At 51.9% G+C, this 22,765-nt stretch overlaps 1 protein-coding gene across 2 annotated transcripts in view; it reads right to left on the reverse strand.

Moving 5' to 3' along the window:
- trit1 (tRNA isopentenyltransferase 1) overlaps positions 1-22,765 on the reverse strand; it is a 77,157-nt gene that overhangs the window by 24,634 nt on the left and 29,758 nt on the right. For both annotated transcript variants that reach the window (XM_046327602.1, XM_046327601.1), the window contains exons 2-6: positions 13,909-14,049; positions 7,686-7,784; positions 6,829-6,983; positions 3,201-3,343; positions 2,822-2,933 (exon numbers count right to left, since the gene is read on the reverse strand). In XM_046327602.1, coding sequence (XP_046183558.1) covers positions 2,822-2,933; positions 3,201-3,343; positions 6,829-6,983; positions 7,686-7,784; positions 13,909-14,049 — 650 coding nt within the window. The remainder of the gene's footprint in view (positions 1-2,821; positions 2,934-3,200; positions 3,344-6,828; positions 6,984-7,685; positions 7,785-13,908; positions 14,050-22,765) is intronic.

The following is a 22,765-nucleotide window of genomic DNA, read 5'->3' on the forward strand; positions in this document are numbered from 1 at the left end:
AGAAGGAACGAGAGAGAGGAGAGAAGGAGCGAGTTAGAGGAGAGAAGGAGCGAGAGAGAGAGGAGAGAAGGAGGGAGAGAGAGAAGGAGGGAGAGAGAGAAGGAGGGAGAGAGAGAAGGAGGGAGAGAGAGAAGGAGGGAGAGAGAGAAGGAGGGAGAGAGAGAAGGAGGGAGAGAGAGAAGGAGGGAGAGAGAGAAGGAGGGAGAGAGAGAAGGAGGGAGAGAGAGAAGGAGGGGAGAGAGAGAAGGAGGGAGAGAGAGAAGGAGGGAGAGAGAGAAGGAGCGGGAGAGAGAGAGAGAGAGAGAGGAGCGATAAGGAGAGAGAGGAGATAAGGAGACACTGAGCAAGGGGGGTGACAGAGAGGGGGGGGAGTGGTGAACAGTAGTAACATATTATTATAACAGTATCATTACATATATCATTGTCATCAAGTCCTCCAAAAATAACAACAGTGTCACACAGTCTTGAGCTAGACTAGACAACCAGGGGCAATGTCTCCATCTCGCTAACCCATCACACGCTCTCTGAAAACTCCCTCCCTCCTTCTCTATCACTCCACAGTAGGGGTCAGGCCAAGAGACAGGAGACAGAAGGACACAGAGGGTCTCATGGTGCTGCTGGACAGGACAGAGACATGAAGCCTGTTGAGACGTTGTCCCCTGGTCCTGACGAGAGAGTCATTAGTTGTGATCGGATTCTATACCCTTCTACATGAAGTGTACACTACCCCTGAATGATTCAAAAGCATCACCTGGCCCCCGACGACAGAGAGACATGTCTTGCCTGCTACTATGGATGGATTTAAAAGCATTGGATGGGCTAAAGGGAGTTTCTGCCTTATTTCTCCTTCTAAATCATTGATGAGAGTGAACAAGAGCAAGCAACAGAAAGAGGGGGAGGCAATGTGGTCTCATTGAGTGTCAGTTTCCATCTCTAAATGTACTAGCACAACACAGTCTGCATGCCACTGCAGCTCTGACCGGATGCCATTGTGGCTCCACGTTATTGCAGTCCAGGGCTGGTGTGAGTGAGTGCAGCAGCCACACCCTAGAGCTGTGTCAATCTGCTGACTCACACTGGCTCCATAATAGAACTCTCTCTCCCTAAACCCCCGAGCGAGAGAGAGCGAGAGAGAGCGAGAGAGAGCGAGAGAGAGCGAGAGAGACAGAGAGAGAGAGAGAGGGAGAGCGAGAGAGAGCGAGAGAGAGCGAGAGAGAGCGAAGGAGAGAGAGAGAGCGAGAGAGAGAGAGATGATGTGCATCAGCAGAGGGCAAGAGAGAGAAGAATGGAGGGGAAGTGGAGAAAGAAGAGAGGACACGTGAGGGGAAGAAGAACGAGCGGGGGGGTCGTTGTACGAGGATTGACCTTGCAGATCGGTGACCGCTGTCAAAGGGGGGGGGGGGGGTTGCTGAAGGAGGGAGTCAGTGGGTAGAGCAAGGTAGAGCAAGGGGGGGGGGGGGGTTGCTGAAGGGGGAGTCAGTGGGTAGAGCAAGGTGGGGGGGTTGCTGAAGGAGGGAGTCAGTGGGTAGAGCAAGGTGGGGGGGTTGCTGAAGGAGGGAGTCAGTGGATAGAGCAAGGTGGGGGGGGGGGTTGCTGAAGGAGGGAGTCAGTGGGTAGAGCAAGGTGGGGGGGGGTTGCTGAAGGAGGGAGTCAGTGGGTAGAGCAAGGTGGGGGGGGTTGCTGAAGGAGGGAGTCAGTGGGTAGAGCAAGGTGGGGGGGTTGCTGAAGGAGGGAGTCAGTGGATAGAGCAAGGTGGGGGGGGGGGTTGCTGAAGGAGGGAGTCAGTGGATAGAGCAAGGTGGGGGGGGTTGCTGAAGGAGGGAGTCAGTGGGTAGAGCAAGGTGGGGGGGGTTGCTGAAGGAGGGAGTCAGTGGGTAGAGCAAGGTGGGGGGGGGGGGTTGCTGAAGGAGGGAGTCAGTGGGTAGAGCAAGGTGGGGGGGGGGTTGCTGAAGGAGGGAGTCAGTGGATAGAGCAAGGTGGGGGGGTTGAAGGAGGGAGTCAGTGGTTAGAGCAAGGTAGGGGGGGGGTTGCTGAAGGAGGGAGTCAGTGGGTAGAGCAAGGTGGGGGGGTTGCTGAAGGAGGGAGTCAGTGGGTAGAGCAAGGTGGGGGGGTTGCTGAAGGAGGGAGTCAGTGGATAGAGCAAGGTGGGGGGGTTGAAGGAGGGAGTCAGTGGTTAGAGCAAGGTGGGGGGGTTGCTGAAGGAGGGAGTCAGTGGGTAGAGCAGGGAGTCAGTGGGTAGAGCAGGGAGTCAGTGGGTAGAGCAGGGAGTCAGTGGGTAGAGCAGGGAGTCAGTGGGTAGAGCAGGGAGTCAGTGGGTAGAGCAGTAGAGCAGCATCCTAAGGAAATATGCCGTCATTTCCCCGTGACCACACCTAAGACACACAATCAATGGTCAAATCAATAAGTGGCTGAAACAGCCCTACGCAGCGTCAGCCGACCCCGTGGCAACACGACCCAGCGTCAGCCGACCCCGTGGCAACACGACCCAGCGTCAGCCGACCCCGTGGCAACACGACCCAGCGTCAGCCGACCCCGTGGCAACACGACCCAGCGTCAGCCGACCCCGTGGCAACACGACCCAGCGTCAGCCGACCCCGTGGCAACACGACCCAGCGTCAGCCGACCCCGTGGCAACACGACCCAGCGTCAGCCGACCCCGTGGCAACACGACCCCATGGCAACACGACCCAGCGTCAGCCGACCCCGTGGCAACACGACCCCATGGCAACACGACCCAGCGTCAGCCGACCCCGTGGCAACACGACCCCATGGCAACACGACCCAGCGTCATCTGACCCCGTGGCAACACGACCACACCCACCTCTGGTCCTGAATCTTCTGCTGGTTGAATCTCAGGTGGAAATCTCTGAGCTCGTCTATCAGGCCTGTCAACAGCATCTGATCCACACGACTGTCCAAGCGCTCATCTATGGCTAAAGACAGACAGGGGGAAGGGTAGCTCATTCAAATTAGACAAACATGTTGGTTTCCTGTAAGCAACCCAAGCTATGATTTTGGCCACGGTCTACAAATGCTAACTTATTAGCGTTCGTATCCAAAAACCCAATGCAAGTGATAATCCCTTTATCTTAGCATATTTTGCACTTTGGGGTCCTAGTCATCTGGACGTAACTTTACTGAGCTAAGAAAACAATATGAGACACTTTGGGGAAAAGAGAAAGGGGGAGGGGGTTCCTTACCCTCCATGTCAGCATGTAACCAGAAGATACAGGGGTCTGGGTACCTCAGTGGCCCCCCCAGCACATCTCCCCCCTCCTGCCCTCTCTGCTCCTCCAACCAATGGCTGTGAGGCACGCCTGTTTCCGCATGCACCTGTAGGCTCCTAGAGGTGTCAATCAAAACAGGACACAGTGAGAGTCCCGGCCTCTTTCACAGATGAACATAAGAGGACATGGAAGTACAAATAAAATGGAGGGGGTAAAAAAACATTAGACATTAGATGTGATGGGTCGGGGCTGGTGCGGTGGGTTGGGGCTGGTGTGGTGAGGTGGGGCTGGTGCGATGGGGCTGGTGCGATGGGGCTGGTGCGATGGGTCGGGGCTGGTGCGATGGGTCGGGGCTGGTGCGATGGGTCGGGGCTGGGCTGGTGTGATGGTCGGGGCTGGGCTGGTGTGATGGGGCTGGTGTGATGGTCGGGGCTGGGCTGGTGTGATGGGGCTGGTGTGATGGGGCTGGTGTGAAGGGGCTGGTGTGATGGTCGGGGCTGGGCTGGTGTGATGTGATGGGTCGGGGCTGGTGTGATGGGGCTGGTGTGATGGGGCTGGTGTGATGGGTCGGGGCTGGGCTGGTGTGATGGGTCGGGGCTGGTGTGATGGGGCTGGTGTGATGGTCGGGGCTGGTGTGATGGGGCTGGTGTGATGGTCGGGTCGGGGCTGGTGTGATGGGGCTGGTGTGATGGGGCTGGTGTGATGGGGCTGGTGTGATGGGGCTGGTGTGATGGGGCTGGTGTGATGGGGCTGGTGTGATGGGGCTGGTGTGATGGGGCTGGTGTGATGGGTGGGGCAAATGTGATGGTCAGGGCTGGTGTGATGGTCAGGGCTGGTGTGATGGTCAGGGCTGGTGTGATGGTCAGGGCTGGTGTGATGGTCAGGGCTGGTGTGATGGTCAGGGCTGGTGTGATGGTCAGGGCTGGTGTGATGGTCAGGGCTGGTGTCTACTCTGTCAGATGATGAGATGGGTTGGGGCAGGTGTTGATAAGGGAATTTATATATTTAAAGTAATGACTAAAGGATTCCACCCTGAAATCATATAATTATATGAAATGTGTTAGTAGTCATAATTCCATAATGTGTGACTAGACCATTGTGTTGCTGTGTAGTGGTGTGAGAGTTGAGAGAACAAAGGACAACAGGAAGAGGATCCTTCCAAGGAATGGCGAGAAACTGCCAAGGCTGGTAGAAAAGTGATAAACCTGTGTACACACACGTAGAGGGGGTTATAAAGAATCCAGAAGCTGAGTCTTTGCCTAATTATTACTAAACCAAGCTGTCTTACAAAGATGAGGGGGATCGGTCAAAGCTTAAATAATTGAGCGTTATCATCATTGGGATGGAATATTCTCCTGATGATGTGATGGGTCTACCCTCATTAGATGATGTGATGGGTCGGGGCTGGTGTCTCCCCTCATTAGATGATGTGATGGGTCGGGGCTGGTGTCTCCCCTCATTAGATGATGTGATGGGTCGGGGCTGGTGTCTCCCTCATTAGATGATGTGATGGGTCGGGGCTGGTGTCTCCCCTCATTAGATGATGTGATGGGTCGGGGCTGGTGTCTCCCTCATTAGATGATGTGATGGGTCGGGGCTGGTGTCTCCCCTCATTAGATGATGTGATGGGTCGGGGCTGGTGTCTCCCTCATTAGATGATGTGATGGGTCGGGGCTGGTGTCTCCCCTCAGATGATGTGATGGGTCGGGGCTGGTGTCTCCCCTCATTAGATGATGTGATGGGTCGGGGCTGGTGTCTCCCCTCATTAGATGATGTGATGGGTCGGGGCTGGTGTCTCCCCTCATTAGATGATGTGATGGGTCAGGGGGCTGGTGTCTCCCCTCATTAGATGATGTGATGGGTCGGGGCTGGTGTCTCCCCTCATTAGATGATGTGATGGGTCATTAGATGATGGGCTGGTGTCTCCCCTCATTAGATGATGTGATGGGTCAGGGCTGGGTCTACCCTCTAGATGATGTCGGGGCTGTGTCTACCCTCATTAGATGATGTGATGGGTCGGGGCTGGTGTCTCCCCTCATTAGATGATGTGATGGGTCGGGGCTGGTGTCTCCCCTCATTAGATGATGTGATGGGTCTCCCCTCATTAGATGATGTGATGGGGCTGGTGTCTCCCCTCATTAGATGATGTGATGGGTCGGGGCTGGTGTCTCCCCTCATTAGATGATGTGATGGGTCGGGGCTGGTGTCTCCCCTCATTAGATGATGTGATGGGTCGGGGCTGGTGTCTCCCCTCATTAGATGATGTGATGGGTCGGGGCTGGTGTCTCCCTCATTAGATGATGTGATGGGTCGGGGCTGGTGTCTCCCCTCATTAGATGATGTGTGATGGGTCGGGGCTGGTGTCTCCCCTCATTAGATGATGTGATGGGTCGGGGCTGGTGTCTCCCCTCATTAGATGATGTGATGGGTCGGGGGGGCTGGTGTCTCCCCTCATTAGATGATGTGATGGGTCGGGGCTGGTGTCACTACCCTCATTAGATGATGTGATGGGTCAGGGGGGCTGGTGTCTCCCCTCATTAGATGATGTGATGGGTCAGGGCTGGGCTGTGATGTCTCCCCTCAGATGATGTGATGGGTCATTAGATGATGTGATGGGTCAGGGCTGGTGTCTACCCTCATTAGATGATGTGATGGGTCATTAGATGATGTGATGGGTCAGGGCTGGTGTCTACCCTCATTAGATGATGTGAGATGATGTGAATGGTCAGGGCTGGTGTCTACCCTCATTAGATGATGTGATGGGGTGTCTACCCTCATTAGATGATGTGATGGGTCAGGGCTGGTGTCTACCCTCATTAGATGATGTGATGGGTCAGGGCTGGTGTCTACCCTCATTAGATGATGTGATGGGTCAGGGGGTGTCTACCCTCATTAGATGATGTGATGGGTCAGGCTGGTGTCTACCCTCATTAGATGATGTGATGGGTTGGGGCTGATGTCTAGTCAGAGTCATCAGATGATGTGATGGGTTGGGGCAGGTGCCGACTCTGTGCCCAGTAAACTCAGCAACCCCTCAGCTCATTGACAGGATGGTGTTTTTATGACACACAAACGTACAGAGAGGGGTTACAGTATGTCAGAACAGCCTGTCTAGAACCTGTGAGATTGAGGGTTGGGTCGCAGGGTGCTTCTCCTCTGCTGTGTGTGTGTGTGTGTGTGTGTGTGTGTGTGTGTGTGTGTGTGTGTGTGTGTGTGTGTGTGTGTGTGTGTGTGTGTGTGTGTGTGTGTGTGTGTGTGTGTGTGTGTGTGTGTGACACTGTTCCTCTACTGACAGGAAATGACAGGAGGAAAGAGTTTGTGTCGGGTGAGGTTTGTCTCTTCACAGCACACAGTGCACCCAGGCATGAATAAGTAATGTGGAACTGAGTGTCAATAATATACAACCAGTGCCAGCCCACCCGGCTAAGGCGCAGTGCCAGCCCACCCGGCTAAGGCGCAGTGCCAGCCCACCCGGCTAAGGCGCAGTGCCAGCCCACCCGGCTAAGGCGCAGTGCCAGCCCACCCGGCTAAGGCGCAGTGCCAGCCCACCCGGCTAAGGCGCAGTGCCAGCCCACCCGGCTAAGGCGCAGTACCAGCCTACCTGGCGATCTTGCGTGTGTCGTGAGGATGTAGCATGGAGGCCATTTCAGGATCGACCTCGGTCAGTCTCCTGTGGAGCTCAGCCCCGCCCAGTTTCTCCAGCTCCGCCTTCCTATCAAGAGACCCGCCTTTCTTCCCCTCTCCTTCATTCTCATGCTGAGAGAGAGAACAAGGAGAGCAAAAGAGAGAGAAAAAAAAGAGAAATGGAAAGAGACCGGGAGAGAGAAAGAGAGAGCCGGGGGACAGAAGTAGAGAAGTGAAGAGAGAGAATTAGAATAAAGTGAGTTGACATTAAATTGCATTATCAGGTGCTCTTCACACATGACTGATGTAGGGGTGAGTTAGGGGTGAGGGGTGAGTTAGGGGTGAGTTAGGGGTTAGGGGGGTGAGGAGTGTGGCTCTTACCCCTTCATCCATCAGTACTCTCCACAGCAATGACTGATGTAGGGGTGAAGGGTGAGTGGTGAGTTAGGGGTGAGTTAGGGGGTGAGTTAGGGGTGAGGGGTGAGTTAGGGGTGAGGGGTGAGTTAGGGGTGGGTGAGTTAGGGGTGAAGGGTGAGTTAAGGGCGAGTTAGGGGTGAGGAGTGTGGCTCTTACCCCTTCATCCATCAGTACTCCACAGCAATGACTGATGTAGGGGTGAGTTAGGGGTGAGTTAGGGGTGAGGAGTGTGGCTCTTACCCCTTCATCCATCAGTACTCTCCACAGCAATGACTGATGTAGGGGTGAGTTAGGGGTGAAAGGGTGAGTTAGGGGTGAAGGGTGAGTTAGGGGTGAAGGGTGAGTTAGGGGTGAAGGGTGAGTTAGGGGTGAAGGGTGAGTTAGGGGTGAGTTAGGGGTGAGGAGTGTGGCTCTTACCCCTTCATCCATCAGTACTCTCCACAGCAGTGATTCTATGTAGTAGTTAGTTCCTCCTACTATGACAGGTAGCTTCTCTCTGCTGTACACGTCCTCTATGTGAGCTGGTTAAGGAAACCCTGATTTACCCTAATAAATAACACACACACTTTAAATAACAATATAATGTCTCTAAACACTTCATTAGTGTGGGATACTACCACGATAATCCTGAATGAAATCGTGAATAATTTTGAGTGAAAGTTTTTTTTTTTTACTCACAAATATCATATCCCTCCAAGACATGCTAACCTCTCACCATTACAATAACAGGGGAGGTTAGCATTTTATATCATACCCCCCCAGGACATGCTAACCTCTCACCATTACATTAACAGGGGAGGTTAGCATTTTTATATCATTCCTCCAAGACATGCTAACCTCTCACCATTACAATAACAGGGGAGGTTAGCATTTTTATATCATTCCTCCAAGACATGCTAACCTCTCACCATTACAATAACAGGGGAGGTTAGCATTTTATATCATACCCCCCCAGGACATGCTAACCTCTCACCATTACAATAACAGGGGAGGTTAGCATTTTATATCATACCCCCCCAGGACATGCTAACCTCTCACCATTACAATAACAGGGGAGGTTAGCATTTTATATCATACCCCCCCAGGACATGCTAACCTCTCACCATTACATTACCACCCAAAGGACATCCAGCCAACTTGACACAACTGTGGGAAGCATTGGAGTCGACATGGGCCAGCGTCCTTCTGTAGCTCAGTTGGTAGAGCATGGCGCTTGTAACGCCAGGGTAGTGGGTTCGATCCCCGGGACCACCCATACGTAGAATGTATGCACACATGACTGTAAGTCGCTTTGGATAAAAGCGTCTCTGCTGTGGAACGCTTGACACCTTGTAGAGCCCCGACAAATTGAGGCAGTTCTAACTGATCTTAAAACTGCATTGTTAGGGCCTCCCGAGTGGCGCAGTGGTCTAAAGCATTGCATCGCAGGGCTAGCTGTGCCACTAGAGACTATGGGTTTGAGTCCAGGCTCTGTCGTAGCCGGGCCACGACCGGGATGACACATGGGGCGGAGCACAATTGGCCCAGCGTCGTCTGGGTTAGTGGAGGGTTTGGCCGGCGGGGAGGGTTTGGCCGGCGGGGATGTCCTTGTCCCATCACGCACTAGCGACTCCTGTGGCAGGCCGGGTGCAATGCACGCTGACACGGTCACCAGGTGTACGGTGTTTCCTCCGACACATTGGTTGGGTTTCAGGGGACTCACGGCTCTCGACCGTCACCTCTCTCCTGAGTCCATACAGGAGTTGCAATGATGAGACTAGACGAATATAACAATTGGATATCACGAAATTTAGGAGAAAACCAACAATGCAGTTATTTATTTAAAGGCTTGTAAGTAAGTGTTTCACTCTAAGGTTGTATTCGGCACATGTGACTAATAAAATTGGATTATGAAGGCAAACGTGTGTTTGGGGGGGTATATGAACTACATTTACATTACATTTAAGTCATTTAGCAGACGCTCTTATCCAGAGCGACTTACATATTGATTTCCAAATAATACAAGGCAAGTGTTCAGAGAGCTGATGATAGGCTCATAGGAAGTCCCTCCCCTCTCTCTCTCTCGCGATTATTAGATATCTTGTCTGAGCAGTTAAGGCCCATCAGCCATCATCACTCACCACCCCCTCGCACAGACACACAGACAGTCACCACTCTGACATCAGTAAGGAGTGAGAGAGAGATGGTGAGAAGAGGAGATAAGGGAGGGAGAATATGAGCCTGTGGGAGAGAAAGAGAGACAGATGGATGGAAAGTAGGAGGGCAGATGGATGGAAAGTAGGAGGGCTGAAGAGAAAGGAACAGAGAGCGGGGAAGGGAGGGAAAATCAGGAAATGATGCTAGAGAGGCAGAGAGAGACAGACACAGAGAGAGATGCAGAGAGAGACAGACACAGAGAGAGATGCAGAGAGAGAGGCAGAGAGAGATGCAGAGAGAGAGAGAGAGAGGCACAGAGAGAGGCAGAGAGAGAGGCAGAGAGAGAGGCACAGAGAGATGCAGAGAGAGGCAGAGAGAGAGGCACAGAGAGAGGCAGAGAGAGGCAGAGAGAGAGGCAGAGAGAGAGGCACAGAGAGAGGCACAGAGAGAGAGGCAGAGAGAGAGGCACAGAGAGAGGCACAGAGAGATGCAGAGAGAGAGGCAGAGAGAGAGGCAGAGAGAGAGGCAGAGAGAGATGCAGAGAGAGATGCAGAGAGAGAGGCAGAGAGAGAGGCACAGAGAGAGGCACAGAGAGAGGCACAGAGAGAGGCACAGAGAGAGGCACAGAGAGAGGCACAGAGAGAGGCACAGAGAGAGGCACAGAGAGAGGCACAGAGAGAGGCACAGAGAGAGGCAGAGAGAGAGGCAGAGAGAGAGGCAGAGAGAGAGGCACAGAGAGATGCAGAGAGAGAGGCACAGAGAGAGGCAGAGAGAGAGGCACAGAGAGAGGCACAGAGAGAGGCACAGAGAGAGGCACAGAGAGAGGCAGAGAGAGAGGCAGAGAGAGAGGCAGAGAGAGAGGCACAGAGAGAGGCACAGAGAGAGGCACAGAGAGAGGCACAGAGAGAGGCACAGAGAGAGGCACAGAGAGATGCAGAGACAGAGAGACAGAGAGAGAGACAGAAAGAGAGACAGACAGAGAGAGACAGAAAGAGAGAGAGATGCAGAAAGACAGACAGAGAGAGAGACAGAAAGAGAGACAGAGAGAGACAGAAAGAGAGACAGAGAGAGACAGAAAGAGAGACAGAGAGAGACAGAAAGAGAGACAGAGAGAGACAGAAAGAGAGACAGAGAGAGACAGAGACAGAAAGAGAGACAGAGAGAGACAGAAAGAGAGACAGAGAGAGACAGAAAGAGAGACAGAGAGAGACAGAAAGAGAGACAGAGAGAGACAGAAAGAGAGACAGAGAGAGACAGAAAGAGAGACAGAGAGAGACAGAAAGAGAGAGAGAGAGACAGAGACAGAGAGAGACAGAGAGAGACAGAAAGAGAGACAGAGAGAGACAGAGAGAGACAGAGAGAGATGCTATGTGAGCAGTATGTTTAACGGAGAGAGAATGGACCAGTCATGATACTATGTTATTCTCCTCTCAGTCTCCTCATCTCTCCATCCCTCTCCATTCCTCTACACCTCTTCTTCTCATTTCCATTCCATTATACTAACCCTAACCCTACATCCAACTTTCTCTCTACATCCTTTTTAACTACCCCCCTCTCCTTCTTTCACTCCCTCTATTAGACCTCACTCCCTGTCTCTCCCCCTCCCATCCGTCCTCTCCCCCCCCCCATCTCCCCCCCTCCCCCCGTCTCTCTCCCCCCATCAGTCTCGTCTCCCCGTCCGTCCGTCTCCCCGTCCGTCTAGCCCCAACAATATCTAGCCATACAACAACAGAATAACAATGCAACATAACTAAATTACTTACAACACACATTTCAATGTGTTGGGGAAAAGAACCAGAAATTAAAGAGATCAGAACGAATTGAATATAAATAAATATAAACTGAAACTAGAATATATAAAAACACATAAATTATTTTTACTGAGTTTACAGTCCATATCAGGAAATCAGTCAATTGAAATAAAAGTATTAGGCCCATAGATGGATTTCACGTGACTGGGAATACAGATGAGCATCTGTTGGTTGAAACAATAACAACAATAACAATAATAACAAACGTCACGGTATCCCTGCGCATTCAAACTGCTAATCCATAAAATGCAATCGTTTTCGTTTGTCCGTAGCTTATACCTGCCCCATACCATGACCCCACTGCCACCATGGGGGCACTCAGTTTACAAAGCGGATATCAGCAAACTGCTCGCCACACACACACACACACAAAAACACACACACACACACCACACACACACACACACACACGCCACACGCCACACACCACACAACGCAAAACACACACACACAACGCAAAACACACACACACAACGCAAAACACACACACACAACGCAAAACACACACACACAACGCAAAACACACACACACACACACAACGCAAAACACACACACACAACGCAAAACACACACACACAACGCAAAACACACACACACACACACAACGCAAACACACACACACACACACAACACCACACACACACACGGTCTGGGTTTTATGAGGCCGGTTGGATGTACTGCTAAATTCTCTAAAACAACAATGATAGAGAATATTAATAAGGATGCACGATATATCGGTGAACATATCGGAATCGGACGATATTAGCGATGACGAGTTCAACGCCGATGTGCAGAACCGATGTCGTGGGTGACGTCCCGTCGTGGGTGACGTCCCCCTGTCGTGGGTGACGTTGCCGACTGGTTGAGCACCGGTAACACACTACCAAGTGAGCTATTTCTCCAGATGTTGCCCTACCGGAGTTACACAGTAATGGGGTCACTGCTAGCTAGCTAGTTAGCTTCACGACATTCATACTATGGAACGCCGTTTGGGTCTTCACATGTCAAAGAAGATGCACGTCAAAATAACACTATTTGACACGTTAAATAAGCTTTTAAATTGACACGTCGTACAATTATTAACTACCTATTAATGAACTATTAATGAACTATTAATGAACTATTAATGAATTTGCACGTCACTACTATCAGTAGCACTGTACAAAACTGTACAACAACAACAAAAAGTCTGCAAACGCCGGCCACGAACGACGTGTTGGTAATAAAAGCATTATTTGTTCGACCGCAACTTCTGGGGTAGCTAGCTTTAGCTTGGTAGCTAGCTAGCACCAATACAACCAGTCTGAAAACAATGACCAGTAGAAACTGATTTAGCTTGGTAGCTAGCTAGCACCAATACAACCAGTCTGAAAACAACGACCAGTAGAAACTGATTTAGCTTGGTAGCTAGCTTTAGCTTGGTAGTTAGCTAGCACCAATACAACCAGTCTAAAAACAATGACCAGTGGAAACTGCGGTCATTTTCATTATTCTTAGCAATGATTTAGGAATCCTTGCGAGTAAGTATTAGTTAGGTAGGTAGGTAGGTAACCACTTGTTGTTCGCCTACTGAAATTGAATTTTACTTCTTGAAAATAAATAGCTAGCCAGCTACTTAACCCTGTTGCCCAAAGCTAACGTTATAAGCAGCCAGCTAGCTTCATCTGGCAAGTGAGGCTCGACCGGACCGGGTTATGTGTTGTGAAGCTAGCCACAATAAGGATTAGGCACAATAGTGGACTTTGCGGTTTGCCTTCAAAATAAAAGTACCTCTTCGAAAGTGACGCAGAAGGTTACAATTGGTGGAATCGTGCCATATTTAGACTAGATAATGTTAAACAAGGTTGGAATGTGGAGCAATGAAATGGGGTATCAGCCTACTCAGTGACACCCACATAGCACAACTGTTAAGAGTTTACGCAAATATTAGCGTTGTAGCTCTTATCGCGGGACTGTGACTGTGTGAAATCACCTCCCCAGTCAACCTATTGCGTGTATTGACATTCATATTGCACTTTACAGCTTTACCTAAGGATTGGGGGATCAATAAAATTTTTCCCCCAACGTCCTCAGAGTTATCTGACTCCAAAACATCCACGCCTACCCCTGCTAAACCCGGACGACGCTGGGCCAATTGTGCAGCTCCCTTTGGGTCGCCCAAACACGGCCAGATGTGATACAGCCTGGATTCGAACCAGGGACGGTAGTAACGGCTCTTGCACTGAGATGTTGAGTCCATGTGTGTTTTAACTATTTAACTGTACTAGAAGGCTTAAAAAGCCACTAAAATTTGAAATATTGGTTATCGGTATTGGTATCGTTTAGCTTGCTGTTGCTAACTAATTTGTCCTGGGATATAAACATTGGGTTGCTATTTTACCTGAAATGCACAAGGTCCTCTACTCTGACAATAATCCACAGATAAAAGGGTTAGTTAGTTAGTTTAGTTTAAGGTGCATTACCACCACCAACTGGACTGGAGTGTGGACCTCAGTTCATCTTCCAATCACCCACGTGGGTATGTGCTCCTAAAAACCAATGAGATTGGAGAGGCGGGACTTGCAGCGTGTCAAACGCCACAAATACAACCAAGTTCTATTTTAGTGCCTGGCTACGCAGACGCTCGTTGACGTGCGCGAGCGTTGTGGTCCCCATGTCTCACCCATACAGGAAATACATTCATAAAGGATATGAGAGCCAGGGCCTTGTTCCTGAAGTCTACCACAGTGTAGCTGCTGACCAAGGGATCCACGAAGCTGATCATGTGATGACTACACTGGGCACGCTCCTCAGCAGTCACCTTATTGGTTATGATGTCCAGCCCACGATACACCTGAGGAAGAGAGAGAGAGAGAACCAATCAGATGTCAAGATCGACAAGACAAGACAGAGAAGTTGTCCATGAAATGTACTTCAGAGACCAATCGAACTGCAATTAACGCAAAACGTAGAGTGAGAAACAGTAGCCAATAACAGAACAGCCACTGAGCTAAGCAGACCCACGGGCACAGTGGGATAACAGAACAGCCACTGAGCTAAGCAGACCCACGGGCACTGTGGGATAACAGAACAGCCACTGAGCTAAGCAGACCTACGGACACCGTGGGATAACAGAACAGCCACTGAGCTAAGCAGACCCACGGACACCGTGGGATAACAGAACAGCCACTGAGCTAAACAGACCCACGGACACTGACACAGTGGGATAACAGAACAGCCACTGAGCTAAACAGACCCACGGACACAGTGGGATAACAGAACAGCCACTGAGATAAACAGACCCACGGACACAGTGGGATAACAGAACAGCCACTGAGCTAAACAGACCCACGGACACTGACACAGTGGGATAACAGAACAGCCACTGAGCTAAACAGACCCACGGACACTGCCAGCGTTGGGATAACAGAACAGCCACTGAGCTAAACAGACCCACGGACACTGCCAGCGTTGGGATAACAGAACAGCCACTGAGCTAAACAGAGTCCTCTTATCCAGAGCGACTTACAAATTGGTGCATTCACCTTATGACATCCAGTGGGACAGTCACTTAACAATAGTGCATCTAAAACAGATTACTTAACCTATCCAGTATTCCCAGGTGTCTCCGGAAGGTGGTGATTGACTCCGCTGTCCTGGCGCGTGAGGGAGTTTGTTCCACCATTGGGGGGCCAGGGCAGCGAACAGTTTTGACTGGGCTGAGCGGGAGCTGTACTTCCTCAGTGGTGGGCAGGCCAGAGGTGGACAGCAGTGCCCAGGGCCTGATCAGCCTGAGTTCCCCTCACAAAGGCAAGCACCATGGTCTTGTAGCGGATGCGAGCTTCAACTGGAAGCCAGTGGAGAGAACGGAGGAGCGGGGTGACGTGAGAGAACTTGGGAAGGTTGAACACCAGACGGGAGTTCTGGATGAGTTGAAGGGGTTTAATGGCACAGGCAGGGAGCCCAGCCAACAGCGAGTTGCAGTAATCCAGACGGGAGATGACAAGTGCCTGGATTAGGACCTGCGCCGCTTCCTGTGTGAGGCAGGGTTACTCTGCGGATGTTGTAGAGCATGAACCTACAGGAACGGGCCTTGATGTTAGTTGAGAACGACAGGGTGTTGTCCAGGATCACGCCAAGGTTCTTGGCGCTCTGGGAGGAGGACACCGTGATGGCGAGATCATGGAACGGGCAGTCCTTCCCCGGGAGGAAGAGCAGCTCCGTCTTGCCGAGGTTCAGCTTGAGGTGGTGATCCGTCATCCACACTGATATGTCTGCCAGACATGCAGAGATGCGATTCGCCACCTGGTCATCAGAAGGGGGAAAGGAGAAGATTAATTGTGTGTCGTCTGCATAGCAATGATAAGAGAGACCATGTGAGGTTATGACAGAGCCAAGTGACTTGGTGTATAGCGAGAATAGGAGAGGGCCAAGAACAGAGCCCTGGGGGACACCAGTGGTGAGAGCGCGTGGAGAGGAGACAGATTCTCGCCACGCCTCGCCACGCCACCTGGTAGGAGCGACCTGTCAGGTAGGAAACAGACCCACGGACACTGCCAGCGTTGGGATAACAGAACAGCCACTGAGCTAAACAGACCCACGGACACTGCCAGCGTTGGGATAACAGAACAGCCACTGAGCTAAACAGACCCACGGACACTGCCAGCGTTGGGATAACAGAACAGCCACTGAGCTAAACAGACCCACGGACACTGCCAGCGTTGGGTATTAGAATGTGACAACTGAGTGTCAACGTCTCGGAGGAGTCTCTCTAGCCTGAATGCTAAGATGCTCCTAAATGGTCTCATGTACTGTGGTCTCTCTCTTCAGGCTCCCTACACATTCATGTACTGCAGTCTCTTCGGGCTCCCTACATTTAGCCTAAATTTAGTGAGGGGGGGGGGGGCATTGACATTACAGAAGGCAGGCACACCATCAGTAATGAAAACATATCGCTCCCTAAAATTACCAGACAGTGTACCACTTCCTCTCACACACACACAAAGTGAAGGGACGATCAACGTGTTCTCCTAGTTGTCGGTGCGTTTACCCATCTCCCTCTGTGCCTGTCAGCGTAACAGGAAACACGGTACGCTGGGGGCTGCTCCTTTAAAACATACGTGGTGTCAAACTCATTCCACGGTTTTTTACTTTCAATTAAGACCTAGATAAGCAGGTGAGGCAAGTTCCTTACTAATTAGTGACCTCATCAACCAGGTAAAAGGGAGGAGTGAAAACAAGCAGACAGGATCCTCCGTGGAGTTGGACTCGTGTTCTGAGGAATGTTCCACGGATCTAAGAGGATGAATATCAGAAACGACGAGATAACACGGCTGAGTGGATTGATAAAAAGGAGACCGACATTAACGAGAGAGGACATCGAAACTCTAATTAGTACAAAAAGGATTGTAACTGGCGGTGCTTAATCTGTGCTTGGCAGGGTAATCATCACACCCTGCTAGGAGATGAGAGCAGTGGAGAAGGACCTCAGCGTTACTCTGGACCCTGATCTCTCTTTTGACAAACATATCAAGACTGTTTCAAGGACAGCTTTTTTCCATCTATGTAACATTGCAAAAATCTGAAACTTTTTTGTCCAAAAATGTGGCAGAAAATGTATCCATGCTTTTGTCACTTCTAGGTTAGACTACTGCAATGCTCTACTTTCCAGCTTCCCGGATAAAGCACTAAATAAACTTACGTTTGTGCTAAATACGGCTGCTAGAATCCTGACTAGAACCAAAAATGTGATCATATTACTCCTGTGCTAGCCTCCCTACACTGGCTTCCTGTCAAGGCAAGGGCTGATTTCAAGGTTTTACTGCTAACCTACAAAGCATTACATGGGCTTGCTCCTACCTACCTCTCTGATTTGGTCCTGCCGTACCTACCTACACGTACGCTACGGTCACAAGACGCAGGCCTCCTAATTGTCCCTAGAATTTCTAAGCAAACAGCTGGAGGCATGGCTTTCTCCTATAGAGCTCCATTTTTATGGAACGGTCTGCCTACCCATGTCAGAGACGCAAACTCGGTCTCAACCTTTAAGTCTTTACTGAAGACTCATCTCTTCAGTGGGTCATATGATTGAGGGTAGTCTGGCCCAGGAGTGTGAAGGTGAACGGAAAGGCTCTGGAGCAACGAACCGCCCTTGCTGTCTCTGCCTGGTCGGTTCCCCTCTTTCCACTGGGATTCTCTGCCTCTAACCCTATTACAGGAGTCACTGGCTTACTGGTGCTCTTCCATGCCGTCCCTAGGAGGGGTGCGTCACTTGAGTGGGTTGAGTCACTGATGTGGTCTTCCTGTCTGGGTTGGCTCCCCCCCTTGGGTTGTGCCGTGGCGGATATCTTTGTGGGCTATACTCGGCATTGTCTCAGGATGGTACGTTGGTGGTTGAAGATCTCCCTCTAGTGGTGTGGGGGCTGTGCTTTGGCAAAGTGGGTGGGGTTATATCCTTCCTGTTTGGCCCTGTCCGGGGGTGTCATCGGATGGGGCCACAGTGTCTCCTGACCCCTCCTGTCTCAGCCTCCAGTATTTATGCTGCAGTAGTTTATGTGTCGGGGGGCTAGGGTCAGCTTGTTATATCTGGAGTACCTCTCCTGTCCTATCCGATGTCCTGTGTGAATTTAAGTATGCTCTCTCTAATTCTCCTTTCTCTTTCGGAGGACCTGAGCCCTAGGACCATGCCTCAGGACTACCTGACATGATGACTCCTTGCTGTCCCCAGTCCACCTGGCCGTGCTGCTGCTCCAGTTTCAACTGTTCTGCCTGTGATTATTATTATTTGACCATGCTGGTCATTTATGAACATTTGAACATCTTGGCCATATTCTGTAATAATCTCCACCCGGCACAGCCAGAAGAGGACTGGCCACCCCACATAGCCTGGTTCCTCTCTAGACACGAGAGGAGACACGAGAGAGGAGAGGAGACAAAAGTGTCAGACAGGGAACAGAGAAGAGGAGGAGACAGAGGAGGAGACAGAGGAGGAGACAGAGGAGGAGACAGAGGAGGAGACAGGTGAGGAGACAGGGGAGGAGACAGAGGAGGAGACAGGTGAGGAGACAGAGGAGGAGACAGTAGACATGAATAGAGAATAGAGACAGGGAGTGAATAGAGAGGAGACAGGTGAGGAGAGAGTAGACATGACAGGGGAGTGAATAGTAGTGGAGACAGAGGAGGAGACAGGTGAGGAGACAGGTGAGGAGACAGGTGAGGAGACAGGGGAGGAGACAGGGGAGGAGACAGGGGAGGAGACAGGGGAGGAGACAGGGGAGGAGACAGGGGAGGAGACAGGGGAGGAGACAGGTGAGGAGACAGGTGAGGAGACAGGTGAGGAGACAGAGGAGGAGACAGGTGAGGAGACAGGTGAGGAGACAGGTGAGGAGACAGGTGAGGAGACAGGTGAGGAGACAGGTGAGGAGACAGGGAGGAGACAGGTGGGAGAGGAGACATGGGGAGGAGACAGGGGAGGAGACAGGGAGGAGACAGGGGAGGAGACAGGGGAGGAGACAGAGTGGAGGAGACAGAGGAGGAGACAGGTGAGGAGACAGGTGAGGAGACAGGGAGGAGACAGGGAGGAGACAGGTGAGGAGACAGAGGAGGAGACAGGTGAGGAGACAGTAGACATGAATAGAGAATAGAGACAGGGGAGTGAATAGAGAGGAGACAGGTGAGGAGACAGTAGACATGACAGGGGAGTGAATAGTAGTGGAGACAGGTGAGGAGACAGGTGAGGAGACAGGTGAGGAGACAGAGGAGTGGATAGAGAGGAGACAGGTGAGGAGACAGGTGAGGAGACAGGTGAGGAGACAGGTGAGGAGACAGGTGAGGAGACAGGTGAGGAGACAGGTGAGGAGACAGGTGAGGAGACAGGTGAGGAGACAGGTGAGGAGACAGGTGAGGAGACAGGTGAGGAGACAGGTGAGGAGACAGGTGAGGAGACAGGTGAGGAGACAGGTGAGGAGACAGGTGAGGAGACATGAGGAGAGACAGGGAGTGAAGAGGAGACAGGGAGACAGGTGAGGAGACAGGTGAGGAGACAGGTGAGGAGACAGGTGAGGAGACAGGTGAGGAGACAGGTGAGGAGACAGGTGAGCAGACAGGTGAGGAGACAGGTGAGGAGACAGTAGACATGAATAGAGAATAGAGACAGGGGAGTGAATAGAGAGGAGACAGGTGAGGAGACAGTAGACATGACAGGGGAGTGAATAGTAGTGGAGACAGGTGAGGAGACATAGGAGAGACAGTAGACATGACAGGGGAGTGGATAGAGGAGACAGGTGAGGAGACAGGTGAGGAGACAGAGGAGAGACAGTAGACATGACAGGGGAGTGAATAGAGTAGAGACAGGTGAGGAGACAGAGGAGTGGATAGAGAGGAGACAGGTGAGGAGACAGAGGAGAGACAGTAGACATGACAGGGGAGTGGATAGAGTAGAGACAGGTGAGGAGACAGGTGAGGAGACAGGTGAGGAGACATAGGAGACAGTAGACATGACTGGGGAGTGGATAGAGAGGAGACAGAAGAGGAGAGGAGACAGAGGAGTGGAGACCGGGCGAGTGTCAGGGTAATGTGGCTCTAATTCGGAGTCGCGATCCTCAACGGCTCCCTGATTGAGAGGGGTTTGGTCCTCAAAGCAGGGAGAGCACACACACAGCTCGAGCTATTCAAAGAGCTCGTACCAGCCTCCTCCAGACACGCGCCAACCCTCGCACTCTTTGGGCACATTCATCTTCTCTCTCTACTTCCCTGTTTCTCTCCCCTCCCTCCATTCCTCCCCTCCCCATTCCTCCATTCCTCCCCAACTGTTTCTCTCCCCTCCCTCCCTCCCATTCCTCCATTCCCCCAACTGTTTCTATCCCCTCCCTCCCTCCATCCCTCCCTCCCTCCCTCCATTCCTCCATTCCTCCTCAACTGTTTCTCTCCCCTCCCCCTCCCTCCATCCCTCCCCGACTGTTTCTCTCCCTCCCTCCCTCCATCCCTCCCCAACTGTTTCTCTCCCCTCCCTCCCTCCATTCCTCCTCACTGTTTCTCCTCCCTCCCTCCATCCCTTCCTCAACTGTTTCTCTCCCTCCCTCCCCCTCCCTCCCTCCCTCCATTCCTCAAATGTTTCTCTCCCCTCCCTCCCTCCCTCCCTCCATCCCTCCCCGACTGTTTCTCTCCCCCCTCCCTCCATTCCTCCTCAACTGTTTCTCTCCCCTCCCTCCCTCCATTCCTCCTCAACTGTTTCTCTCCCCTCCCTCCCTCCATTCTCCTCAACTGTTTCTCTCCCCTCCCTCCCATTCCCTCCCTCCCTCCCTCCATTCCTCCTCAACTGTTTCTCTCCCCTCCCTCCCTCCATCCCTCCCTCCCTCCCTCCATCCCTCCCCAACTGTTTCTCTCCCCTCCCCCTCCCTCCATCCCTCCCCAACTGTTTCTCTCCCCCTCCCTCCCTCCCCGACTGTCTCTCTCCCTTCCTCCCTCCCTCCCTCCCTCCCTCCCCGACCTCCCCTCTGTTTCTCTCCCCTCCCTCCATCCCTCCCCGACTGTTTCTCTCCCCTCCCTTCCTCCCTCCCTCCATTCCTCCTCAACTGTTTCTCTCCCCTCCCTCCCTCCGACTGTTTCTCTCTCCCTCCTCCCTCCCTCCCTCCCTCCATTCCTCAACTGTTTCTCTCCCCTCCCTCCCTCCATTCCTTCTCAACTGTTTCTCCCTCCCTCCCTCCATCCCTCCCCGACTTCTCTCCCCCTCCCTCCCTCCTCCCCCTCCATTCCTCCTCATCCCTGTTTCTCTCCCCTCCTCCCTCCCTCCGACTGTTTTTCTCTCCCCTCCCTCCCTCCATCCATCCCTCCCTCCATTCCTCCATTCCTCCTCAACTGTTTCCTTCTCAACCTCCCTCCCTCCATCCCTCCGACTGTTTCTCTCCCCTCCCTCCTCCCTCCCATTCCCTCCGACTGTTTCTCTCCCCTCCCCTCCCTCCCTCCCTCCCTCCATCCATCCCTCCCTCCCTCCATTCCTCCTCAACTGTTTGTTTCTCCCTCCCTCCCCTTCCCCTCCCTCCCTCCCTCCCTCCATTCCTCCTCAACTGTTTCTCTCCCCCCTCCCTCCCTCCCTCCCTCCATCCCTCCCGACTGTTTTTCCCCTCCCTCCCTCCCTCCCTCCCTCCATCCCTCCCCGACTGTTTCTCTCCCTCCCTCCCTCCCTCCCTCCATTCCTCCTCAACTGTTTCTCTCCCTCCCTCCCTCCCCGACTGTTTCTCTCCCCTCCCTCCCTCCCCGACTGTTTCTCTCCCCTCCCCTCCCTCCCTCCCTCCATCCATCCCTCCCTCATCCCTCCATCGTTCTGCATTAGCATTCTGCATTAGCATCGAACAGCCCCCGTGATATGCGGCTGTTCAGGGAAGCTAGAAACCGTTATACACAGGCAGTTAGAAAAGCCAAGGCTAGCTTTTTCAAGCAGAAATTTGCTTCCTGCAACACTAACTCAAAAAAGTTCTGGGACACTGTAAAGTCCATGGAGAATAAGAACACCTCCTCCCAGCTGCCCACTGCACTGAAGATAGGAAACACTGTCACCACTGATAAATCCACCATAATTGAGAATTTCAAAAAGCATTTTTCTACGGCTGGCCATGCTTTCCACCTGGCTTCTCCTACCCCGGTCAACAGCACTGCACCCCCGACAGCAACTCGCCCAAGCCTTCCCCATTTCTCCTTCTCCCAAATCAATTCAGCCGATGTTCTGAAAGAGCTGAAAAATCTGGACCCATACAAATCAGCCGGGCTAGACAATCTGGACCCTCTCTTTCTAAAATTACCTGCCGAAATTGTTGCCACCCCTATTACTAGCCTGTTCAACCTCTCGTGCCGTCTGAGATTCCCAAAGATTGGAAAGCAGCTGCGGTCATCCCCCTCTTCAAAGGGTGGGACACTCTTGACCCAAACTGCTACAGACCTATATCTATCCTCCCATGCCTTTCTAAGGTCTTCGAAAGCCAAGTCAACAAACAGATTACCGACCATTTCGAATCTCACCATACCTTCTCTGCTATGCCATCTGGTTTCAGAGCTGGTCATGGGTGCACCTCAGCCACGCTCAAGGTCCTAAACGATATCTTAACCGCCATCGATAAGAAACATTACTGTGCAGCCGTATTCATTGACCTGGCCAAGGCTTTCGACTCTGTCAATCACCACATCCTCATCGGCAGACTCGACAGCCTTGGTTTCTCAAATGATTGCCTCGCCTGGTTCACCAACTACTTCTCTGATAGAGTTCAGTGTGTCAAATCGGAGGGTCTGCTGTCCGGACCTCTGGAAGTCTATGGAGGTGCCACAGGGTTAAATTCTTGGACCGACTCTCTTCTCTGTATACATCAATGAGGTCGCTCTTGCTCAAATCAAATTTTAATTTGTCACATACACATGGTTAGCAGATGTTAATGCGAGTGTAGCGAAATGCTTGTGCTTCTAGTTCCGTCAATGCAGTAATAACCAACAAGTAATCTAACTAACAATTCCAAACTACTGTCTTATACACAGTGTAAGGGAATAAAAAATATGTACATAAGGATATATGAGTGATGGTACAG

Source organism: Oncorhynchus gorbuscha, linkage group LG24 (genome assembly GCF_021184085.1).
Source record: "Oncorhynchus gorbuscha isolate QuinsamMale2020 ecotype Even-year linkage group LG24, OgorEven_v1.0, whole genome shotgun sequence".
NCBI lineage: Eukaryota > Metazoa > Chordata > Actinopteri > Salmoniformes > Salmonidae > Oncorhynchus > Oncorhynchus gorbuscha.